Source organism: Aythya fuligula, chromosome 5 (assembly GCF_009819795.1).
Source record: "Aythya fuligula isolate bAytFul2 chromosome 5, bAytFul2.pri, whole genome shotgun sequence".
Lineage (NCBI taxonomy): Eukaryota > Metazoa > Chordata > Aves > Anseriformes > Anatidae > Aythya > Aythya fuligula.
The window spans coordinates 24,799,932-24,825,112 of NC_045563.1; the positions used below are offsets into that span (position 1 = coordinate 24,799,932).

General features: G+C 38.4%; 1 protein-coding gene across 1 annotated transcript in view; it reads left to right on the forward strand.

The window, feature by feature from the left end:
- TTC6 (tetratricopeptide repeat domain 6) overlaps positions 1-25,181 on the forward strand; it is a 65,679-nt gene that overhangs the window by 35,753 nt on the left and 4,745 nt on the right. The window contains exons 11-23 of the mRNA XM_032187968.1: positions 282-451; positions 925-1,045; positions 2,391-2,541; positions 3,854-3,936; positions 5,041-5,140; positions 5,979-6,122; positions 8,215-8,349; positions 9,773-9,922; positions 10,185-10,325; positions 11,012-11,125; positions 12,589-12,708; positions 15,241-15,320; positions 24,436-24,646. Coding sequence (XP_032043859.1) covers positions 282-451; positions 925-1,045; positions 2,391-2,541; positions 3,854-3,936; positions 5,041-5,140; positions 5,979-6,122; positions 8,215-8,349; positions 9,773-9,922; positions 10,185-10,325; positions 11,012-11,125; positions 12,589-12,708; positions 15,241-15,320; positions 24,436-24,646 — 1,720 coding nt within the window. The remainder of the gene's footprint in view (positions 1-281; positions 452-924; positions 1,046-2,390; positions 2,542-3,853; positions 3,937-5,040; positions 5,141-5,978; positions 6,123-8,214; positions 8,350-9,772; positions 9,923-10,184; positions 10,326-11,011; positions 11,126-12,588; positions 12,709-15,240; positions 15,321-24,435; positions 24,647-25,181) is intronic.

Below are 25,181 nucleotides of genomic sequence, written 5' to 3' on the forward strand. Positions count from 1 at the left end.
GATCTACCTATACAGTATAGGTTTTAGGACTATAGGTTGTTGTTCCTTCGGATTTGCTTTATTAAATTGAGAAATAAAAGTGAATGCTTATTCTGTTCTTAAACGTTTTTTCCCTACATAATTTCTTAAAGCTTGCATGGCATAAACAATGAAAGAATGCTTCATGTTAATTTGCCTCATCCTGTTCATTTTCTAAGTAATAATTTATGACTTCAAAATATGACTGAGTTATAATTTTCTAAGAGAAATTGTATTTAAAGAGAAACTGTCTTTCTTATTAGGCTGTATCGAGGAAGAACATATGCTAAACAGCAGCAATATAGAAATGCAATACAAGACCTAGCAGCAGCAATTCATCTAGACCCATCTTGTTGGCAAGCATTCTATTATAGAGGTTGCATTTTACAACAGGTTGATCCAAAAAGAGCTCTTCAGGACTTCAGTGTTTCTGGTATTGTTTATTTCAAAGGTGTATATGTTGTTAAACAAAGAAATGAACATTTACCAGTAATTACTATACTGTACAGTGCAGTTGTTTCCTGTAGAAAATATTGAAATGTATGGTTGTACTTCAGTGTTTGCTAAAAATTTGTTCCTTTTTTATTTCTATTGTTTGCTACTAGACATCAACTCTTGCTGCTGTTGCTACTGCTTAGCTATTTTTCCTCTGCTTCCTAAAGCTTTTTCTACTGCACTTTTAAGAATTTTATTGGGTTAATTGAGAATTATATGTCTTGAAGATATTTGAAGCCACATTAAACCATTGGTATTATGATCTAATATGTTATGTTTTTGTTTATCTATGATATTCTATAAATCTCTAAGAAAGCTAGAGTAAAAAGTAAACTCCAAATAAGTTGCGGGGAGTAACAGAAATATATATGAGTACCTGAACTGTTGATTTTTATTCTCCCTTTCCCACAGTACTCATCAATGACACTCAGGAAAATTTCTGTTCTTTCCTTCATCGTGGGATCATTTACTCAAAGCAGTGTCAATGGTCACTTGCAATCTGTGACTTTGAAAGTGTCATAGCTTTGAATAGGTAATCGAACTTGAACATTTTAATATATTTTGTTTATATTCTGATTTTATCTGGGTACTAGTAAAGGAAAGTGGAACCAGAACTGATTATTCAGCAAATACACTGAAATTAAAACAAAACCATAACGTCTTATAATATCTTTTGCCCCATTTATTGCAGTAAGAAAATAATATAAATAATTATTAAATAAATTTCAAAATTACATTTTACTTCACCTTATATATACTTGTAAAAATAAATTAAGGTTTGGCAGACAAAAGATGAAATTGAAGTCCTAGTTAAAGCCTTAAGCGTTCATGCCATAATAATTTAATTAGTCTTTTGGGAGGGAATCTTTTTACAGTGCAGGCACACACCCACCTTTTATTTATCCCCCAAAGAAAATGTCACAATGTTTTGTTTAGCAGAAGACAGTAGATAGTGTCCCTGAAATAAAATAAAATTAAAAGAAACAAAAAACAGAAGCCAACAGCACAAAATAAAATGGCTTATGATCCTTTATGGTTAGTGATGGAAACCAATATGGTTCTTGTGAACTGCATTTCTTCCTACCACTTATAAATACCTTGGAAACAGATTATGTCTGTAGCAGCCCTACCACGTAAGCCGTTTAGCAATATGCAAAAAGCTTCCTATTCCAGATAGCTGAAGTAGTTGTGTTCTTTAAAGACAATGACTTCTCCTTCAGCCTCAGGCAACCTCAACAGTCTTGTCTTGAGCAAAAGCTTCCGTTCTGTTTTTACACCTATGGCACATGTAAAAACTCCTCAGCTCTTCCATTTTATTGGCTGTGCTATTGGAAGTCTAGAACTTGCCTAGAAACAGTCTACAAGAGAGAGGGCTCTATAAGATACTGCAGATCCTGGAAAGCTGAGTCTCCGTAGTTGCTAGCCAAGTGAAATGCTAGAAAGTAAGGGAGCAGGCTAGATGGAAAACATGTATGCTTTATCAGAATCTTTCAAAATCAAAATGTGTTTTTAGTGTTGAAGAATTCAGTATTTCTTATTGTATTCATTATATATAAAACTAACAGCTAGGTCTAGTCTTAGTCTGTTCCATGACAAAGAAACTTGTCACCATTTTTTTTCTCATTTGAAGTGGTGTTTTGGTGAACAGAAAGCCTCTAGTGTGCATCGCAAACTACTGAGATGGTGTTTTTTAAATAGTTTTCTCCTCAGCTGTAAATTACTATTATGCTCAGTGTGGTCACAAAATAGACTGTTGTAAATGTCATAAAAGGAGATATATAAGTATACTGTATAAGTTGTGTACAACTGTATAAGTTGTGGGATGTATATAATGGCACATTTCCTGCAATAACAAAAGGAAAAAAATCTATTTTTAGCTCTGTCATCTTTGCTTACCTAAATATTGGTTTGATACTGCTGTTGCATCTGGATCAATACTATGAAGCTATTCGACAGTTTACTAATGCAATTAAAATTGATCCTCTCAATGTTCGAGCCTATTTATGTAGAGCACAAGCATATCATAAGGTAATATGCTCCTTTCATTTTTGTTGGCTACTTAATACAGCTTTATTTATATTTATGGTTGTTCAATGCATTTTAATATTTATTGCTTGGTATCGTACAGATGTTGGAACCTATTTATAGCTATATACTTCAAGTGGTCCTCATCACCATAATAGAATTATATACATTACAATTATTGTAAAATATTGTTGGAATGTGATGCAATGACATAAAATACTTCAAGGTTCATTTGATTGTCCCTACATCAGTGTGCATCTGATCTAGGCTTTAATAAAATACACTTTTGAAATTAAAAACCCACAGATTTTGAAATACCAATTCAGAATGTTCTTGAGAATTTTCACTTTTCTGGAAACTCATTTTTTTTTTCACTATAAATGGGAGTGGGATGTTTTAAATATTTTAATTTCCCATGAAGCAAAGTATTTTACATCTGCATAGGATCTGAGAATAGTTTCTGCTAACAGTTGCTTTTTGAGATCCTCTCAGGAGTACGAGGAATATGGTCTTCAGTGTGACAATTTACATGCATGTAAAGTGTCATTGGCAGAACTGAAACAACTGTTTCTCACAGTGCTTAGTTTGCAAAATGTTTTGGGAAATTGCTTACACTGTTAATTTTCTCCCACTAAAGGAAATGACTTTTAACTCAGAGTCCATCAAAATGGACTGATTACACCTTTAAGAAGTTGTGTCTGATAGCTGATAGTTCACATAGGAGGTCATCCACTAATGCTAGGTTGCTTCTGTAGTGTTTTTGTTTGCTTGTTTGCTTTTCCCCCAGTATCTGAAATATGTACAGCAGCTAAATTAAGATCAGTATGCATTCCATCCATGGTAGTCTTTGATGACAGTTCCAGTTAGCAGCTACCAATCTGGATGGATCTGTCCTTGGGACCTTCATTGAAATGATCTACTTTCTCCTCCACATCTGAAGAACAATGGGACCACAGGCACGGACACTTGGAAAATAAATGAAAATTCATTACAGCAGTGAAGATGAATAAGGACATCTGTGCATGTAGATCTCATCACTTGATCTCCTTTCCCAGTAGTCCAGAACCTCATTTGTATTTTGGAAAAGTAAAGAAACTATCTGCTGTTAGAATCTGCCCTGTGGATATGGAAATTTGTAGGTTGCATGTTTCAGACTTTTTAATAAAAAAAAAAATAAGTGCTGAGGGCATATGCACCTCATGAGTTATTACCATGTGGGCATTGCAGCCTGTAGAACCCCATTTATGGAAATAATAATTGTCTCCAAATTGTGTCCATATTAAGAGTTAAATTGTTGTTTCTTTTTAAATTACAGATTCATAATTTATCAAATGCTGTGAAAGATATGAATCGAGCCATTCATCTTTATCCAAATAAGTCACAACTGAGGATATTAAGGTACGAAAGTTGAGGTCTTCGCTTGTATCTTACTCTTAAAAAATTTCTGATGCAGAATGCTGTTGGTAGATACCTTGTATCACTCGAAACTTGCTCTCAATAGGTTAAAAATGTATATTCCTAGAATTTTTCAAACCTTAGGAACTTTATATCTGTATAGTATAATCTCTAGTTTGGAAAGAGGGACCTTCATATACAGGATTTTGCTCATTGAGGTGCATATCGTTTCTGGGGGGAAAAAAAAAAAGATGTGGAGAGGTGTAATGACAGTACAGGAAGTCTGAACTTAAAAAAAAAAAAAAATCATTTTAAATGTTTTTCCCAAGTGGATGGGCCTTTCACTGATTTGTCTGCAGAATCCAAATAACACAAGGAATATGAAGGACTAAGTCCAGGCCAATTTAATTTTGAATTATTTTTTTCCCCATCTTTGGCTCAGTGAGAAGTACTGACCTTTACCAAGACTAAAAGCTAAAATTACTAGATAAAGCTGTTTCCTCCACTGAAAAGCCATAACTAAGAATGAAATGTTGGGATATCCTGATATATCCTAGTATGTTGGGATATCCTAATACTCCTTAGGTGTATTAGGAGAATTAGTTACTATGTTCCAGTTAATAATGCTGTGTTTTCCCAGTTTTACGAGTGGGTTTGCTTAATTTGTCTCTCAAAGGATGGTTTGGCTAGCAGTAACTCTTAGACTGATAGTGAGATCTGAGAGGCAAAAAAAAGTCTTTGATAACAGAATATCAGATATTAGTTTGTGATGGATTTTAGAAACAATATTAAGATTATTGTCACAGGTCTTAAAATAATAAGGACTGCTATCTGTGGAATACAAAGAAAATATGTTTTTGTAATTCACACTATCTGAAAAGAAGTAAGCATATATTTTCTTGGTGCTCCCATGTTAGAGAAAAATTTAAGAGTTGGAGAGATACTTCTGATGGAAATGAAGAAAAAAATTATGTTTTTATTGGAAGGCATTGTTTTTCCTTTTTCTCTTTTTAGATTAATGAAAACAAATTGCAGCAGCATTTGCAGTTTGAAAGAAACACTTGAAGAGAGTTTTATTAATTGCATCTAATCAATATTTCCTTACAGGGGACGGTATTTAATGGATTTGAAGAAATATGAGCTGGCAAGTTTGTGTATTCACCAACTTGCAGAAATAGATGAAGGTAAATGTCAATTTGCCTACATGGTTGTGAATCATGGCAAGGGTCTGTAAGCAAGAAATTGTTTTTTCTTCTTTTTAAATTCAGGCACACAATTACACAAATAGGTTAATTACCATAGATCAGCTAAAATACAGGGTATTTAAATATGGTATAAATAATGGTGTACATTATTGCCTATGACCTGTGTTTTTTGAATTTTCTATATCTTTTGAGTTCTTTTTTATGTTTTATTTTTATTTATATTTCTTCCTTTCAATATTGGTAACTTCTGCTTTAAAGGAAAAATGAATAGGGATTCTCTTTTGTGCTTATATAGTCCCTAACAAAATATCAGATATCTCTAGGACTGAACCTTCCCAACACATTTGAGCAGTAAAAATGTTGCAGTATAGTAGTTCCTTGTTATGTGCTCGGCATAAAACAGCAGTGTTCAGTGCATTGTGAAGCTCTTTGTGAGTCCATATGGATAGTTATACTGCATGAGATGAATTTCCTGTCACTGGAGTGACCAAGAGTGGGTACACGGAGTATAACCATATAAAAACAAAGCAAACATATGGTGATAATCCCACATAGCATATCCTTCTTAGATGTGGGGCGAGGAAGGTAAATGCTATTGGTATTTAGCCGTTGAACTACACTCACGGATAATTAAGTGTTCATATTCAGACTTTTATGTGGAATTTAGTTTGTTTCTATTTTTATGGCTGATAAAACAAGCTTTGAAATGTAAAATATTTTAATAGCATTTTGAAGTTTACATATCGTTTAAAGGTATCTTATACTGTAGAAATATATGTTGAAGTAGAAGAGATGATCACATTTTATGGTTGTTTTCTTCCAGAATCCTTTAAGTCTCAGCCTGTTCAGCAAGCACTCATTCAGTCATTTTGTCAAAATCACAATAAAGCCATAGAGAGCTTACGCAAAGCTATAGCAACTCAGCCTGAGCCTTCAATGTTTGTTCTTCTAGGAAAAATACAAATGAAAGCTGAGAAAACAAAGGTTAGAAATGTTTACATTATATATATATATTTATATACATATGCCAAACAAGACAATTTTTTTCTTAATTCTTTTAATATTTTATAAAATCTCCTAGTATAATAATAAATCTTCGTAGTACTTCACTGCTTAAATTATAAGATCTGGGTAAAATTTTTGAACAACAGCAGCACTATTAATTCAGCATAAATTAGGCAATTTTAATTTTAACACATTTTAATTAAAAAATTTATAGATTCAGTTGTATAGGTTAAGGTTGACTGTATGTCATAATTTTGTTTCTTGTGAAATAAAACAGAATTATGCCTGGCATTTTGTGTCTAATAAAATGTTGTACAAAATTGAATGTATGTGAACTAATATATAATATATAGTTGCAGGTGTATTCTCAACTTTGTGAATATTCACATCTCAGAATTTAACAAATGCTGTCACTCCTCTGCCTCCTGCAGTTAGCCAGCGCTTGATGCCTGCAGAGTTGTTGAAATTGGCAGTATGGATAGGCTATTTCTTCTTGTAGAGTCCTATTTATTTTTACAAAATGTACAGAGTCCTTTTTCCCTAAACACAACAGCTGGAAGCAACAGGTAGATCAAGAAAACATTGGATCTACCTTATCCATTGAGTTCTGTATTTGACATGAATGATCCTTCTATTTCCTTATAGCTTAATTTTTGCAGCATCTTTTTAAATGAACATCAGGTGTACACTGTACAGAAATTATACTCCTGCTCCCTGGGATTGTACCAGATAAATCCTCTTGGCTCACTCAACTTTTTTTTTTTTTTTTTGTTAGGCTTGTGTGTTTTGTTCATTTCAAGCCATAGCACAACATTAATATTTCTGCTGTCTATAAAAGAATGCTAAGTCAAAGATGGCAATCACTAGAAGCATCCTACCCAAACATTTTCAGTTGTCATGGTTAAGAGGATGTTTATTACAGTCCTTCCCTGATTTCTCAGAGTCCTTCCCTGCTCTCAGAGGTGAGGACTGCCACCTCTTTTGGAAAGCTATTACATAAATCTCATGATATGGGAATGTGATCAGCCTTCAGGTTATACTGCTCTGAGAATCAGCTGTGCCTTTAGAATCATATGTGAGTTCTGATATGTACTGTTTTTTTTTCTTGAAATAAGAGTATTTTTTTTTAACTGTAGGAATAGAATAAAAGGATTTTAAAATAGCAATAAATGCAGATCTGTTTTGTCTAAAACATCCACTACATTGATGACAATTTAGGTAAGCAGCCACAGTATTTGCAGACACCCCTATAGCTACTGGTATTTCAGGCTGATTTTTCTGAACACTTTTTTTTTTTTTTTTTTCATTTTTCAAGAAAAATGTTATAATTCTTTTACTATTCTTAATATTTAAACTTTCAGATATTTTCCTTTCATAATCCTTAAAGGCAAAGGAATAGTTTATCTTGAACTGATCTTAATTTCCTGGTTGTCTTCCTTATTCTCTCCTTTAAGACAAAGAATTATTAAAAAAAGCATAAATTCTTACCACGTCTCATAGATCTCAAGTATTCTGAGAGGTTGTTCACGTTCACCTAAATTTCTTCAATTCAGGATTTTGGTATATTTCTTTATCAGTAATAAGTTTATGCAAGTTGTTTATGGAATAAAGATGTATTTTACATAACTGTTTGTTCTTCTTCTTATTATTATTTACATAAAGATACCTGCAGCAAGTACTTCATTATCATCATACTCCATCAAAAGATATGTTTTCTTCCTGAGAAGAGAGAGAAAAAAAATTGACATTTCAAGGAAAATCAATAAATAGTTATAATTATGCTCCTAAATAGCATACATTTCATTTCTACTGTTATCTCTAGATCATGTACAATAGCTACTTTGTTATATAAAAATCACACAAAAATGTCCATTTTTCTAGTCAGTCTATATGAACAGTTCAGAGATCAAGAGAATGTCTAAATGCAGCAGCATCAAGTAACACTCTAGTAGTCATTTTTACCTTAATGTTTCAGACTAAGAAAACCTTTTAAAAATAATTGAAAATGACTAACAAGTCTTGCAGATTTCAGTTAAGTGCTTTGTAACTAGTAGTATTATCTGTGTTGCAGGATGCTGTGGAAAGTTTTAAACAAGCTATAGAGCTTCAGATGACCTCAGCAAAAATCCTACATAATGCATTTGAGGCTGCTGAAATGTATTATCTTATGGGCCTGTGTTATACGGAGCAAACAAATTTATTACAGGTTGGTATTAATTATATACAATGTGTTAGCCTTTGACTCCACTGCCTGTAAAAAATGATAACCAAATGAATGATTTCAATATTTTCAACAGCCTCCATTGTTTTTAGCATTTTTCTTTTTAACTCACAATGTACATTAGACTGTCCTGCAAGTTTGTGAATATATTTTTTTCAGTGCTAATGTTACGACTTTTTTTTTTTTTTTTTTTTTTTTGCTGTATGACATTAGTTTGCATTCTAATGTTATAAAAACTACATGAATTTCTTATTCTTTATGCTTATTTTCAAAGACCTTATAGACAGGTACTTGGTAGCATATCAGTGGCTAAGTCAATTAGTACTAAACTTGGACAAGGGAATTCCTAGATTATTGTATTAATTATGGATTTGGCTATATTTTGTTAACCTTCTTCTATATTACTGTAGCTCAAAACATCCCTCTAGATGGTTCTATTTGGCACCTATCTTATCTATGACACTGCCTTACTTAAGGAAATTATATTTGCATTATTTCAATGAAATCAATACTTCTGATTAGAGATTTCTTTGTTAAAAACATATTAAATTTTGGATGCCCCATCCCTGGTGGCATTCAAAGCCAGGCTGGATGTGGCTCTGGGAATCCTGCTCTAGTGGTTGGCAACCCTGCCCAGAGCAGGGGATTGAAACAAGATGATCTTTAAAGTCCTTTTCAACCCATGCCGTTGATTCTATAAAGTCAGTGAGCTTTGTGGCTGGCCTAGTTTGTGTTCATGCAAATGTTTTCAATGTTGATTTTTAGTAAACGTGCCAGTTGCTGATTTGCTAAAAGGCTCAAGACTGAAACTAGAAATATTTGAAAGCAGATTTTCACAGGGTAGGGTAATAATTCCTTGCACTGTCTGCCTCCAACCCCAATTGTCATGAGTGATATTCTTTTGGAAGAAGGCTGTCAAAGTTGTCTGAACTATCTAATGCAATAATACATGACAATTGCAAAAGGTGACTTTCTATATCAGTGCACATCTGATATTATAGCTGCAGATCTAGGAAAAGCTCATGATTTTGTAAGTTCATGTGAATTGTGTGGGGAAAAAATATCTGGATGGATTTTAAAGGAGTTGCATGCTAACCATGTTAGTCTGTTGTAAGAAATAACTTCACTGTTTCAGCTCTGACAAACCATGTGCTTGGATAAACCACTGAAGAAATGAGATTATTAAGCGAGTTAGATTGTACCTCCTTGTGGTTATGATTGCATTACTGGGGTACTTTAAGTAGCTGCAGATAGATGAAAGCAATCAAAACCAATGCAGATACTTGTTGGATTTCAACTGCATAAATAGATTATACTTTGCTGTACAATGAATCAGTTGTTTAACAGCCTATGTTTACAGCTGTACAAACAGACCATATTTAATCTAGATGATATGTCATTCTTTTAGGCCCGTGATGCTTTTAATATGGCTATCAGACTACATTCAAGTTACCCTGATGCTTTTTATCAGCGAGGGCTGTGTAGAATGCAGCTCGGACAAGCTAAGTGCATCCGAGATTTCAATAGAACACTTGCCCTTTGTCCATCACACTTCCAGGTAATATATAAAGACTCCCCAGAATTTGTTTCTGTGGGGTGTTTTAGGATGGGTTCAAAGAATAACAGGTTCTGCATTTAGGGGTGTATTGCCTTGTAATCTGCCAGTAAGCACAATGCAAGGATTAAATAAAAGAAATGACATGCTTCAAAAGATGCATGTTTTTATAGAGCTTAGTTCTTATATTTTACCCTTGTCTTAAATAACCAGCTTATTTTTTTTAGCATTATGCCACATCATCATTCTGTGTTCATCTCTGCAGGCATACATGAGTCGTGCCGCTTACTACGGAAGTAAAGGCAGATACTCTAAGGCAATTATGAATTGTAATGAGGCAATCAAAATTCTTCCTAACAGTGCGAGAGCTTATTTTTACCGAGGCACTTTGAAATATCAGAATAAGGTGGGTAACTCTGTTATTGTTGTACTTCTGCGTTCTCCCCCAAAACAATGTATTTCACTTGCCACTTCATAATGGTAAAACAATGATAAAAACTTTGGAAACCAGTGTTGTTGATGGAAGCAAGGAATTTCAATTGACTATCATACTTTTCTCTTTTGAAGCCACTCTGATTGTTCTGTGTAACTTTCATGATGGATTGGACAAGCTACTGAGCATTAGATGATCTTTAAAGTCTGATCTTTAAAGTCCCTTCCAACTCCAAACATTGTATGCTTCTATGATCTCCTTTTCAGTTCTTCAGGATAGAACCTTACCTAATAAGTACCAAAACTCCATCAAAGATACTGTCTAGGTTAGGCTAAGAAACAGATCAGGCTAGTAAAATTAAATGTTGATTGCAGCACATGTATATCATCTAAACAAAAATTAAAAATGTTTGGTTGTCCAGTCATTGGCAAAATAGAACTTCTGAAGAATTGTTCCTTCTGCCGCAAGTACTGCAGTAACTAGTCCATAGAGAATTGATTAGATACCTTGAAGTACTAACAAAGAAACAATGTAAAAAAAAAAAAAAAAAAAAAAGTAAATGTAAAATCAAGTTTTCCAAAAGGCTGTTATTTGAGGAGGAATATATAGTGTTGTGAATTGTGAATTATAATTTATACATAGTGTTTTTTCATGTCCAGACATTTAAAGCTGCTATTGAAGATCTCTCAAAAACTATTGACCTCAACAAAACCTGCATTTTGGCATACTATAATCGAGCAATCTGTTATCATCAAATAAAGAACTTCAGAAAGGTATGATATATATTTTTGTAACATCACATGATCACTCAGTTGTTCATATTAGCTAGTAACCTGTCTTTGACAATTAGTCAAAATTTCTGATCTCTTGCAATGTCTGACAATGTATGACAAATGTATGACAATGCTCTTCAAGAAATTGTTTAAAAAATTAATTTTTGGTCCTCATCATGTTAATTTGATACACCTTTGAAAATATAATGGCTATATCTGGAAAAGGACCACAAAATTTGGATGACATCCTACTCTCATCACAACCTTGTTTTACCGGGTGTGTTTATAACTCAGATGACTAACCTGTGAGCTGCCACTACCTCTATTTCTGCTGTCTATTTTTTGTTGTAAAGAAAAAGCACAACAGGACACAAAAAGGCACAATGCAACTTGAGACTGGAAATATGATCATGCTGAACTATCATTTTGATGTCTCAAGTTAAATTGACCTTGGGCAAAGGCCGTTTGTTCATAAAGGTTAAATGGCCAAGAATGATGCAGGGGGTAAAGAAAAAAACAAACAGGGGCGTTGTAGGTAAAAATTTAAGATGTGAAAATGCTAGTTCCTTCATAATACGTTAGTATAAAATTCATTCTTTGCTATCACTTTTTAGAAAAGCTAATTAAAGTACGAGGGAAGTTGCAGAAAAATGTAATAGCCTATTGACAGAAGAAATTTACTGGGTCTGACAAGAACTGTGTTGTTTTCTGTAAAACACTTTCAAATGCCTTCCCCAATTTAGAAGAGGCAAGGAATAGAACTTCCCTTAAGAAGCTAGTATATGGAATACTGCTGTCAAGAACAGTTTTTTTTTTTTTTTTGTAAAATATCTAAATATCTAGATGTAAAATATCCATTTATTCTTAAGTAAACTATATGAGTTAATTCTTCATGTGAAAAAAAAAAAGATGAAGCATTGTTGCTGAAATATTGTTCAGTTTTGATAAATTTGGGAATCAAGGCTTCCTCAATCTATGCAGTCATATCACTATTTACCTTTTTACAGAATTTACACAAAAAATTACTTAATAAAACTAGTGCTTAGACTTTTCAATAAAAATAAATTGTATTTGAAAATACTTAATTTTAAAAGTATCTTACCTTGGTATTAAACCATGAAAAATGCATTCAGAACTGCTTAAAAAAAAAAAAGAAAAAAAAAAGAAAGAAAAGAAAGAATACGGACAAATTTTATCAGCAGAAAAAATAAAGACTTATTTCCAACTGTAATTTATGTAATACCAAAATAACTTTTAATTTTGCCTGTTAAACGCGTCTGTATAATTTGTATTATCTTTGCTTTTGTACTCTGAGATCAGGTATCTATGTAAGTATAGAAGTCTCCAAATACAGTTAAGTTCAATCTGCAAACAGTGAAACATTGAACTAGCGAGACTGAAGTCAGTGCTTGTGTCTGTCTCTGTATGAATTATTTTCTAAAATGCCTTCTATGTTTTTGTAGGCTTTGAAAGACTATGGAATTCTTATTCTGCATGAATTGAGTAAGGAAATAATTTTTAAAGTGTTAATTAATCGTGGGCTACTCTACATGGAAGTTAGTGATTATGCTAATGCATGTGAGGTACAAAATCTTTTTTTGTTTAAGGCAAATTTTGATTTTTTTCTTATTTGTAAGCCACTGATGATATAGAGACCAATTTGCAGGCTTTTATATTTCCCTGAAATAGTTGGTATCCTCTTCTCATTTGCTCAACAACTCATACCAGTCTGAAAGCAAATACATGTAAAATGATAGAAATGACTTTTAAAATTTTATGCTGCAAGGGGTAAGCATGGGAATTTTACAAAATTTAATAAGCAAGAATCTGACTTTTCCTCCTTTTCTTTTTTAATCCTTTAAGTCGTTTATGCTGGGTCCAAGTGAGTACTAATTCATTGCAGAATCCGAAATAAATGGAGGGTTCTGATTAATTGAGTGAGCTTGTCCTCTTCCTGTGTGTGTGTGTGTAAATGACCATTTTTGTCGAAAGGGCAGGCAGAGTCAGATCTTAAGTTCATTTTCTTAAATGTAGAGGAAAAAAATGTGTTTCTGACACCTGCATTGCAGAGGACTCCTGTTCATTGGGACTCCATCTGGTATAGCAGAAATCTAAGCATTAAACCACTCTTTCAAACATATGGGCTTTTAATTTAATATGGGCTGTGGATACTTTTCAAGTTTTCTAAAAGTTTTTTTTTTTTTCTCTTGTCTTTAAAGAGTGTATTTTTTTTTTTTTTGTATTTTTTTCCAAGAATAGTTGCTGCTGCATTCATCGCCTCCATTGTGGACTATAAACATTGGTATTTTCATTACGTGATAGCAACGATGTGAACATAGAAATTCTAAAAAAATATATATTTGAGTAAAAAAAAGTAAAGTAAAAAAAATATTTGTAAAAAAAAAAAAAAGTAAAAAAATATATTTGAGTAAATATAAATTGAAGAATGATTATGAATCCCATTGTCCTACTGGAAGTGCATGCCAAAAGCTCTTTATAGTTTGTAGAGCTTGTGTAGAAGTTAAATAGGAAGATTGCATTATTGGTCTTTAAGATGCAATTGATCAGAATAGTTCAGAAAAGATACTGAGATGGTACAAACTAGTATGTAAGGCCAGTGAAAGGAGACTGAAACGGGACAGAACCAGCAGGCTGAGCAAACAAGTAATTTGAATGGTTTATAGATATGGTTTAACCTAGCAGACAGCTAAGCACCACACAGCCATTTGCTCACTGCCTCAGAGTGGGATGGGGTAGAAAAACAACAAAAAAGGTAAAGCTTATGGGTTGAGATAAAGACAACAGGATAAAAAAGGAAAGGGGGGAAAAAAGATAATGATAAAAGAAGGTACAAAAGAAGCAATGGACAATGCAATTGCCCATTGATGCCTGCCAACCGATGCCCAGACACTCCCCTAACAGCAGCAGTCCCCCCTTTTTTTGAGTTTTATTGCTCATCACTGTGGCCAGTCTGGGTCAGCTGTCCTGGCTGTGTCCCCTCTCAGCTCCTGGTGCACCCCCGGCCTGCCTGCTGGCAGGGTGCTACCAGTGAGAGGCTGGAAAGTCCTTGGCTCTGAGTGAGCACTGCTCTGCAACAACTAAACCATCCTGTGTCATCAGCATTCTCATCCTAAATCCAAAATACTGCACCATACCAGCTACTAGGAAGAAAATTAATTATCCCAGCCAAAACCAGGACAATAGTTAAGACAGATTCACAAAATAGTAATTCGACAGACACAAAATTATGTAACAGCTAACTTAAGGGAAAAAAAAAAAAAAAAAAAAAGATCATAAATGTGCTAGAGACCTCCTTGTGTATTTAGTCTGTTATTTTATTGCAAGTATGTGTAATACATGTATACTGCTTGCTGAAATAACATGTACTCATTAAACTCTACTCAAAATTCCCAAATTGGGTACACTGGGAGGAAGAGGAAAAGTTACAGCTCAGTCTGTATAAGATCTGAATTGCTGTATAGAGGTGTCTTTTTTTTTTCCAGTTGATTCTGTGAAGTGTGAGGTGACCTGTGAGGGTTTATATTTGGTTTAAGTAAACTTAACCTGGTCCTTGGAAATTTAATCCTGCATTTGCTGTACTTCATGCATAGAGCAAGGCATATACTTCAAACTGCGCATATGAAGACTCACATTAGCTTCCCTGGAAATTCATTGAAAGGCTTTAGTGGATTGGAACAGTGCCTCTCAGTGTTTTTTTAGAAGCAGATCTATAATTTTATGTTGTGTTTACAAAAGGAGAGGATTTATTTTAATAAAATACTGATATATATACATGTCTGCACATCATGAAAGTATTGTGAAAGTATTTTGCCACTTCTGTACCTCCAGCAGGATTAAAATCTTCCATGTTGTTTTATTTTTAAAATCTGAACATACAGAAAATGCTTTCTGAGTTGTGATTCAGTAGATGTACCAGCTAAACCACTCCTACTGTGTACTGATTGCTTTCCTATGAAGAAGGCCTAAACCACTTCCTTACGTGAAGAGTTATCTCCCCTTTCCTATAGAAGCATAAAGTTGTATAGCTAAAATCACAGTTTTAGGTAAAGTGAAACAATGCAAATTTTGCATTGTTTAATGTCTGTTCATTTCAGGACTTTAAAGAAGCAGCATTGCTTAGTCCAGGTGATCTTTCAAGCAAGATCTTTCAAGCTATTGGAATCTGTTATCATAGGTAAGAGGTAGTTTTGTTTGATGCAGAGTAGAAAAATTAATAATTCCTGAGCTTTATATGCCTATACCCCCTTTCATTTTGAGCATACTGAGAACTGGGGGAGGAGAAAGTGGTAAAGAGGAATTGGGGGGTGGGGAGGGAAGAAATAACTAATATTATAATCTTCTGGTATGAAGCAACCATGTGTTCATGGCAGCATCAGAAGGAAATACTAGGATGATAAAAACTGAATCAAGAGAAGGACTGAAGAAGAAAGAATTGTCAGTCTTGACAGAATTTTTTATTTTGAAGTTTTAAAGTGTTGTTTTATCAAGATGAGATTTATTTTGAAAGGTTAAAGTATATCTGTTAAAACAGATACAAGTTGGAAGAAATAAGATGTGCGTTAGTATTTTTAGTTGTACTCATCTGTCCTGGTTTCAGTTAGCACAGAATTAATTTTCTTCCTAGTAGCTGGTGGAATGCTGTGTTTTGGCTTAGAATGAGAAGAGTGCTGATAACACCCCGATGCTTTAATTGTTGCAGAGCAGTGCTTACACTAAGCCAAGGACATCTCAGCCTTTGCTCTGTCCTGCCAACGGGCAGGCTGGGGGGTGCAGTAAGAGCTGGGAGGGGACAGACCCAGGACAGGTGACCCAAACTAGCCAAAGGGGTATTCCATACCATCTGACGTCATGCTAAACAATATATAGGGGTGGCTAGCCGGGGGGAGGGGGCCGGACTGCTCGGGGTTAGGCTGGGCATCGGTCAGCGGGTGGTGAGCAATTGCATTGTGCATCACTTGTTTGTACATACTATTATTACTTTCGTATTATCACCATTGTATCATTATTATTATTATTATTATTATTATTTTCCTGTCTTATTAAACTGTCTTTATCTCAACTCACGGGCTTCACTTTCCATTTCTCTCCCCCGTCCCAGAGAGGGAGGGGGGAGGGTGAGCGAACGGCTGCGTGGTGTTTAGCTGCCAGCCGGGTTAAACCACGACAGTCTTTTTGGCGCCCAACGTGGGGCACGAAAGGTTGAGATAACGGCAGATCTGACCAGAGTGTGTTAAACTAAAATTGGTATAAGTATTAGACCTGCTTAATAGTCACTTGTCATAATGCTGATTGCTTTAATCTCAACTGTGCTGCGCCTGTTTTCCAAATTGAGTATTATAGCACGTTATTTTCCGTATGTGCTCTCTGTCATGTTGTTTATCCTCTCCGGGCCCTGGTTTCAGACCATTATGGTACTGTGTGTTGTATCAGTGGCTTATGAGATGATGAAATATCTGGCCATGACTCTAACCTGGTATTTGTACTCAGTAACATCTTCGATTCTATACTTTGGAAACTGTATTTTGGAAACTATTAGCAATTGTATCTGTTGCCTTTTTTCATTAGGGAGTCAATCTGTGGAGGGGAAAGGGGAAGATAATTTTTCTTACTTGATCACTCTCCCTTTCTCCTTCACCACCCCTGTACCCTCCTTGATCACTCTCCCTTCCTCCTTCACCACCCTCTTATCCTCCGAGTTTATTACAATAGCTCTCCAAGATATTGAATATCCTTGGGATACTCAGACCAGCATAGTCCTGTTGTTCTGCCTCCTGAATGCACTTCAGGTTCTGCTTAAAGTTAAACAACTACTTAGGAAGCTCATCCGGAGATCTGCCCGGAGGCAGTATAGTTGTGGGTGGCAGGGAGTATGGGAGGATATGGGCAGGCATCTAGACCAGTTGGCACCCCCAGTGTTTTGGAAATTCACCCCTGAACAAGTGCAAAATCCTCAAAAACTGGCAGAATGCTTGAATAAAAGGTGTCGCGATTCGGGAAGTTCCAAAGTAACACAAATCATTGTAACATGCTGGGGCCTGGCTTACGCCTATCGAGCTGCCATGGATACTGCTATCAACTTAGTGACAGACCCTGCGGCCACTCCAAGTCCCGTGACAGATCCAACGGCCACTGTGACCCCTACGGTGGACTCTGCAGCCGCTCCAGTCCCAGCTTCTGCAGATGCTCCAGTCCCAGCTTCTGCAGATGCTCCAGTCCCAGCTCCTGCAGCCACTCCAGTCCCAGCTCCTGCAGCCGCTCCAGTCCCAGCTCCTGCAGCCGCTCCAGTCCCAGCTCCTGCAGCCGCTCCAGTCCCAGCTCCTGCAGCCGCTCCAGTCCCAGCTCCTGCAGCCGCCCCAGTCCCAGCTCCTGAAGCCGCCCCAGTCCCAGTTCCTGAAGTCGCTCCAGTTCCAGCTCCGGCCGCTACTCCAGTCCCAGTTCCTGCAACTGCTCCAGTCCCAGCTCCTGAAGCTGCTCCAGCTCCAGCTCCTGAAGCCGCTCCAGCTCCAGCTCCTGCAGCTGCTCCAGTCCCAGTTCCTGCAGTCGCTCCAGTTCCAGCTCCGGCCGCTACTCCAGTCCCAGTTCCTGCAACTGCTCCAGTCCCAGCTCCTGAAGTCGCTCCAGCTCCAGCTCCTGAAGCCGCTCCAGCTCCAGCTCCTACTGCTGCTCCAGTCCCAGCTCCTGCAACTGCTCCAGCTCCAACTCCAGCTCCTGTAGCCGCTACAGCTCCGGTTCCTGCAACTGCTCCAGCTCCTGTAGCCGCTCCAGCTCCTGTGGCCGTGTCAGAGAAACGAGCTGTAGCAGTGCAAGTTGACCCTGCAGAGGGCATTCCAACCCCTGTGGCAGACCCTGTAACAAAGTCAGAGAAACGAGCAGTAGCAGTGCAAGCTGCCCCTGTAGAGAAGGTGAAAATATGGTATAGAAATTCAAGTCGTTTAGAACGCAGAGAGTCTTCTGCCAATCCAGGTAAGGCTTCTGCCAAAACTAAGTATAGAGATGACGAAGATGATGACGACGCTGGGCCGTCAAGGATTCAGGAGGAGGAAGATGAGGATGCCGAAAGAGCAACAGTAACTACCCGAAGCCTAAACGAGCGCGAGCTACGAGATGTGCGAAAAGATTTTGGTCGCTGTATAGGTGAGCAGCTTGTCACCTGGCTGCTCCGGTGCTGGGACTCTGGAGCCAATTGTGTGGAATTAGACGGCAGGGAAGCCAAGCGGCTGGGATCCCTTGCTCGAGACGCCGGCATTGACAAAGCAATTGCAGATGGAGCACGACCCACCAGCCTCTGGAGGCGTCTCCTCTCAGCTGTGAGGGAAAGGTATCCCTTCAAGGAAGATATTTTATGTCTACCAGGCAAGTGGACCACTATGGAGAAGGGAATCCAGTACCTGAGGGAATTAGCCGTACGGGAAGTGATTTATGAGGATCCAGACCTCAAACAAACATCCACAGATCCAGATGAAGTCAAGTGTACACGACCCATGTGGCGGAAGTTTGTACGGAGTGCACCATCATCATATGCCAGCTCATTGGCAATAATGGCCTGGAAAGAGGATGAGGAACCCACAGTGGGTGAAGCGGCTAAACAACTCCGGCAGTACGAAGAAAGTCTCTCCTCTTCCTTACAGGCCTGCGTCTCAGCTGTGGAGAAACTTTCTGAAAAGGTTCACCAACTTGAAGAGAATCTATTGTCCTCCCCACCTGAACCAACCAGTGCCCACCGACCAAAGGAGAACACTTGGGAGAAACTTTCTGAAAAGGTTCACCAACTTGAAGAGAGATTATTCTCCTTCGCACCTGTACAAAGCAGTGTCTCAGCTGTCAGGGGTAGGCGTTCACCCACACAAGGAAGACGATATGGTGGGTACTCACCCCGTGCCACCCTGTGGTTTTACTTACGAGACCATGGAGAGGACATGAGAAAGTGGGATGGAAAATCTACCGCGACCCTAGAGGCACGGGTACGTGAGTTGCAAAAGAAAACAATCAGGAAAAAGGGATTCTCCGAAAAGTTTGCTGCTCCAACTTCCAGCAGACAGTCCTTCAAACACAGAAACGAGGAAGATTCTGACCAGGATTAGGGGGGCCCTGCCTCCAGCCAGGGGGAGGAAAGGGACAATCGAGTTTATTGGACTGTGTGGATTCGATGGCCTGGCACATCACGCGCACAGAAGTATAAGGCTTTAGTAGACACCGGTGCACAATGTACTATAATGCCATCGAGCTATAAAGGACCAGAGCCCATCTATATTTGTGGAGTGACAGGGGGATCTCAGCAGTTGACTGTATTGGAGGCTGAAGTGAGTCTGACTGGGAATGAGTGGGAAAAGCACCGCATTGTGACTGGTCCGGATGCTCCATGTATCCTTGGCATAGACTATCTTAGAAGAGGATACTGCAAGGACCCAAAAGGGTTCCGGTGGGCTTTTGGTATTGCTGCCTTAGAGACAGAGGGCATTAAACAATTATCTACCTTGCCTGGTCTCTCAGAGGACCCTTCTGTTGTGGGGTTGCTGAGGGTCGAAGAACAGCAAGTGCCAATTGCTACCACAACTGTGCACCGGCGGCAATATCGCACCAACCGAGACTCCCTGATTCCCATCCATAAGCTAATTCGTCAATTGGAGAGCCAAGGAGTGATCAGCAAGACTCATTCACCTTTCAATAGTCCCATATGGCCAGTGCGAAAGTCTAATGGCGAGTGGAGACTAACAGTGGACTATCGCGGCCTGAACGAAGTCACGCCACCACTGAGTGCTGCAGTGCCGGACATGCTGGAACTTCAGTATGAACTTGAATCGAAGGCAGCCAAGTGGTACGCCACAATTGATATCGCTAATGCATTTTTCTCCATCCCTCTAGCAGCAGAGTGCAGGCCACAATTTGCCTTCACTTGGAGGGGAGTCCAATATACCTGGAATAGGCTGCCCCAGGGGTGGAAACACAGCCCTACCATTTGCCATGGGCTGATCCAGTCTGCACTAGAGCAGGGGGAAGCTCCTGAACACCTGCAGTACATCGATGACATTATTGTGTGGGGTGACACAGCAGAGGAAGTTTTCGAGAAAGGGAAGAAAATAGTCCAAATCCTTCTGAAAGCCGGTTTTGCCATAAAACAAAATAAAGTCAAAGGACCTGCACGGGAGATCCAGTTTTTAGGAATAAAATGGCAAGATGGACGTCGTCAAATCCCAATGGATGTGATCAACAAAATAACAGCTATGTCTCCACCAACTAACAAAAAAGAAACACAGACTTTCCTAGGTGTTGTGGGGTTTTGGAGAATGCACATCCCAAATTACAGTCTGATTGTAAACCCACTCTACCAAGTAACTCGTAAGAAGAATGAGTTTGAATGGGGCCCTGAACAACGACAAGCCTTTGAACAAATCAAGCAGGAAATAGTCCATGCAGTAGCCCTTGGGCCAGTTCGAACAGGACCAGATGTAAAGAATGTGCTCTACACTGCAGCCGGGGAGAACGGCCCCACCTGGAGCCTCTGGCAGAAAGAACCTGGGGAAACTCGAGGTCGGCCTCTGGGGTTTTGGAGTCGGGGATACAGAGGATCTGAGGCCCGCTATACTCCAACTGAAAAGGAGATATTGGCAGCATATGAAGGAGTTCGATCTGCTTCGGAGGTGGTCGGTACTGAAGCGCAGCTCCTCCTAGCACCCCGATTACCGGTACTAGGCTGGATGTTCAAGGGAAGGGTCCCCTCTACGCATCATGCAACTGATGCTACATGGAGCAAGTGGGTTGCACTGATTACTCAGCGGGCTCGAATAGGAAACCCCAGTCGCCCAGGAATATTGGAAGTGATCATGGACTGGCCAGAAGGCAAATACTTTGGGATATCATCAGAGGAGGAGGTGGGTCGTGCTGAAGAAGCCCCACTGTACAACCAGTTGCCAGAGAATGAAAAGAAATATGCCCTGTTCACTGATGGGTCCTGTCGTATTGTGGGGAAGCATCGGAGATGGAAGGCTGCTGTATGGAGTCCTACGCGACGAGTTGCAGAAGCTGCTGAGGGAGAAGGTGAATCGAGTCAGTTTGCAGAAGTGAAAGCCATTCAGCTGGCTTTAGACATTGCTGAACGAGAAAAATGGCCAGTTCTCTATCTCTACACCGATTCATGGATGGTAGCAAATGCCCTGTGGGGATGGTTACAGCAATGGAAGCAAAACAACTGGCAGCGTAGGGGCAAACCTATCTGGGCTGCTGCATTGTGGCAAGATATTGCTGCTCGGGTAGAGAACCTGGCTGTGAAAGTACGCCACGTAGATGCTCATGTGCCCAAGAATCGGGCTACTGAAGAACATCAAAACAACCAGCAGGTGGATCAGGCTGCTAAGATTGAAGTAGCTCAGGTGGACCTGGATTGGCAGCATAAAGGTGAATTATTTATAGCCCGATGGGCCCATGACACCTCAGGCCATCAAGGTAGAGATGCAACATACAGATGGGCTCGTGATCGAGGGGTGGACTTGACCATGGACGCTATAGCACAGGTTATTCATGACTGTGAAACATGTGCTGCAATCAAGCAAGCCAAACGGTCAAAGCCTCTTTGGTATGGAGGACGATGGCTGAAATATAAATATGGAGAGGCCTGGCAGATTGATTACATCACACTCCCTCAAACTCGCAATGGCAAGCGCCACGTACTTACAATGGTGGAAGCAACCACCGGATGGCTGGAAACATATCCTGTGCCTCATGCTACCGCCCGGAACACCATCCTGGGCCTTGAAAAGCAAGTCCTATGGCGACATGGCACCCCAGAAAGAATAGAATCAGACAATGGGACTCACTTCCGAAACAACCTTATAAACACTTGGGCCAAAGAACATGGTATTGAATGGGTGTATCACATCCCCTATCATGCACCAGCCTCCGGGAAAGTTGAACGATACAATGGCCTGTTAAAGACTACCTTGAAAGCAATGGGCGCTGGGACGTTCAAAAACTGGGATACGCATTTGGCAAAGGCCACCTGGTTAGTCAATACTAGGGGATCTACCAACCGAGCTGGACCTGCCCAATCAAACCTGTTACGTACTGTAGATGGGGATAAAGTTCCTGTAGTGCATGTAAAAAATATGCTGGGTAAAACAGTCTGGGCTACTCCTGCCTCAGGAAAAGGCAAACCTATTCGTGGAATTGTTTTCGCTCAGGGACCTGGATATACTTGGTGGGTAATGCAAAAGAACGGAGAGGTCCGGTGTGTACCTCAAGGAGATTTAATACTGGGTGAGAATAGCCCATGAACTGAATTGCACCATGTTAAATAGTATATTATACTGTATATTATCACTACCATGATTACTATAGGTGACTAATTAGAATGTATGGAAAAGAGTGTAACCTGAGCATGACATAAATGGTATGGAATAAGGGGTGGATAGATGTCCTGGTTTCAGTTAGCACAGAATTAATTTTCTTCCTAGTAGCTGGTGGAATGCTGTGTTTTGGCTTAGAATGAGAAGAGTGCTGATAACACCCCGATGCTTTAATTGTTGCAGAGCAGTGCTTACACTAAGCCAAGGACATCTCAGCCTTTGCTCTGTCCTGCCAACGGGCAGGCTGGGGGGTGCAGTAAGAGCTGGGAGGGGACAGACCCAGGACAGGTGACCCAAACTAGCCAAAGGGGTATTCCATACCATCTGACGTCATGCTAAACAATATATAGGGGTGGCTAGCCGGGGGGAGGGGGCCGGACTGCTCGGGGTTAGGCTGGGCATCGGTCAGCGGGTGGTGAGCAATTGCATTGTGCATCACTTGTTTGTACATACTATTATTACTTTCGTATTATCACCATTGTATCATCATTATTATTATTATTATTATTATTTTCCTGTCTTATTAAACTGTCTTTATCTCAACTCACGGGCTTCACTTTCCATTTCTCTCCCCCGTCCCAGAGAGGGAGGGGGGAGGGTGAGCGAACGGCTGCGTGGTGTTTAGCTGCCAGCCGGGTTAAACCACGACATCATCATACTGACACTTAGAGTCATTAGCTCCCATTTCACACAAACATAACCTGTGATAAAAAGGGAATTTTAATAGCTCTCTCTACCTATTAGTCTAGTGTAATCTATTTTATTCTAAAGTTACGCTGTTATGTATCACTCCATAAGATTATTTCTGATGAGGCAGCTTGGAAGTAGACATATTCAGGATTGTAGCATCACAACTTCTTGTGTTACCATGCTTATAATTAAAGCACAGCTGGCTCCAACTTTCACAGTGTCTGAATGATGTAGAACTAGCATGGTAATGCCGAGTCCTGCTTCTAAGAACTCAGTATAAGATTTTGGTGTTCACATCTATATTTACCTGTCAAAAGAAGTTACTGTTAAATGTAAAACTGAGCTAGTACAACCTGTTTTAAATGCATTTGGGATACTATTAACAGGATTGGGATGAAGCCCTAATTTGTTTTGCAACATGTGTTTTTCTTGAAAAAAAGCATTTGATTTACAACCCTTAAAATTATTTGTTAGATTAATCTATAATCTGCCCTCCTTTGGTAAAGAAATCAGGCTGTATTCAGGTGGATTCAAAACAGGTAACTTACAGTCAAAAAATCTCTTACCTTTCAGTATTGAGTTGGTAAAATGAGTTTGTATTTTGACATGCTGAAATTTTTGCTTTTTATGTAAAAGCATCTATTAGTAATCATTTATGTATTTCAGGTATTCTGTTTACACTCACTATACTCCACATGCATCAAATTTTATTTAAGGATGGAATTCCACATTTGGCCTACTCTTTGACCAGAATGGTCTGTCCTTAGTAGCCAGAATATTAGCTCTTTTTACCCTACAAGTGTAACATAGCTTGGATAAGTTCAAGAACTGGTAGGAGTAGAAACAGAGAGAAGGCTTATAATAGAGGATTTATGGCTGAAATAAATGTGCCTGAGGAGTTTGCCAAAAAAAACATGTTTGGTCATGACGTTTGGACAGCATGAATGACTCAGATAAAGTCTATATTAGAATCTGCTGAGTACAAACAGTGAAAAGGTGAAATCTTTCGCCAGCAGAAGTTAAATGAGAATTTTGCTGCTTTCTTCCTCAGGCCAAGGAATTTAAACTGAAGTTTGACTATCTTCTTTCACTGTTACAATAACCATCAGGGAGCACATATAGAAACCAAACTTAAGAAAAAACAGTGTCCTTTCAGTCAGAATCGAACTATGTTCTGAAGGCATTATGGGATAGAGGATCTTGTTTATATTTTTTTAAACAATAAACAGAGCAAATATTCACTTGTAGCTCTATTTTTAGACTTAATGAATTTGAAGAAGCTGTGAGATCATTTAACCAGGTTATCAAACTAGAACCCATTTCTGTGGATGCCTATATTGGACGAGGAAATTCTTACATGGAAAGCAGACATGAGGCTGGTCTTAAACTAGCACAGAAAGATTTCCTGAAAGCAATTCACCTGAATCCAATGTGTACTAAAGCCAGAATTTGCTTAGGATACAACTTGCAGGTAACACACCAAATTTCATTGTCAATACTATGATTAATCAAACAAAATAAAGTTAATATTGTATGCATATATTTTTACAATGCAAAATGTAAAACAATCCATATGTTAAGACATGTCTTAGTGTGCTTTTTGTTTTTAGATAAATGGATAGACAGTTATTTTCTTTTCACATTTGTACAGAAACTTGTAGATCTACTCTCAATTAATGACATAACAAGTAACCTTGCCATCTGTTTGCACCTGATAAATGAACATTATGAACCACAGAATCACAGAATTGAAGGGGTTGGAAAGGACCTCAAAAGATGATCAGGTCAAACCCCCCAGCCAAAGCAGGTTCCTCAATGGGCATGTTCTGTGTGTATAAGCTGTTTACAGATGTAAAAGTGGCCAAAATGTTAAATACATGTAAATATATATTTAAAAAATCAATTTAAAACAATCTTATGTGTTCCAGTTATCCAAAATAGTGTTAGAAAGTCTACTAAAATCCTTTGGAAAATTACATATATAATGATCACAGGAGGCACTAATT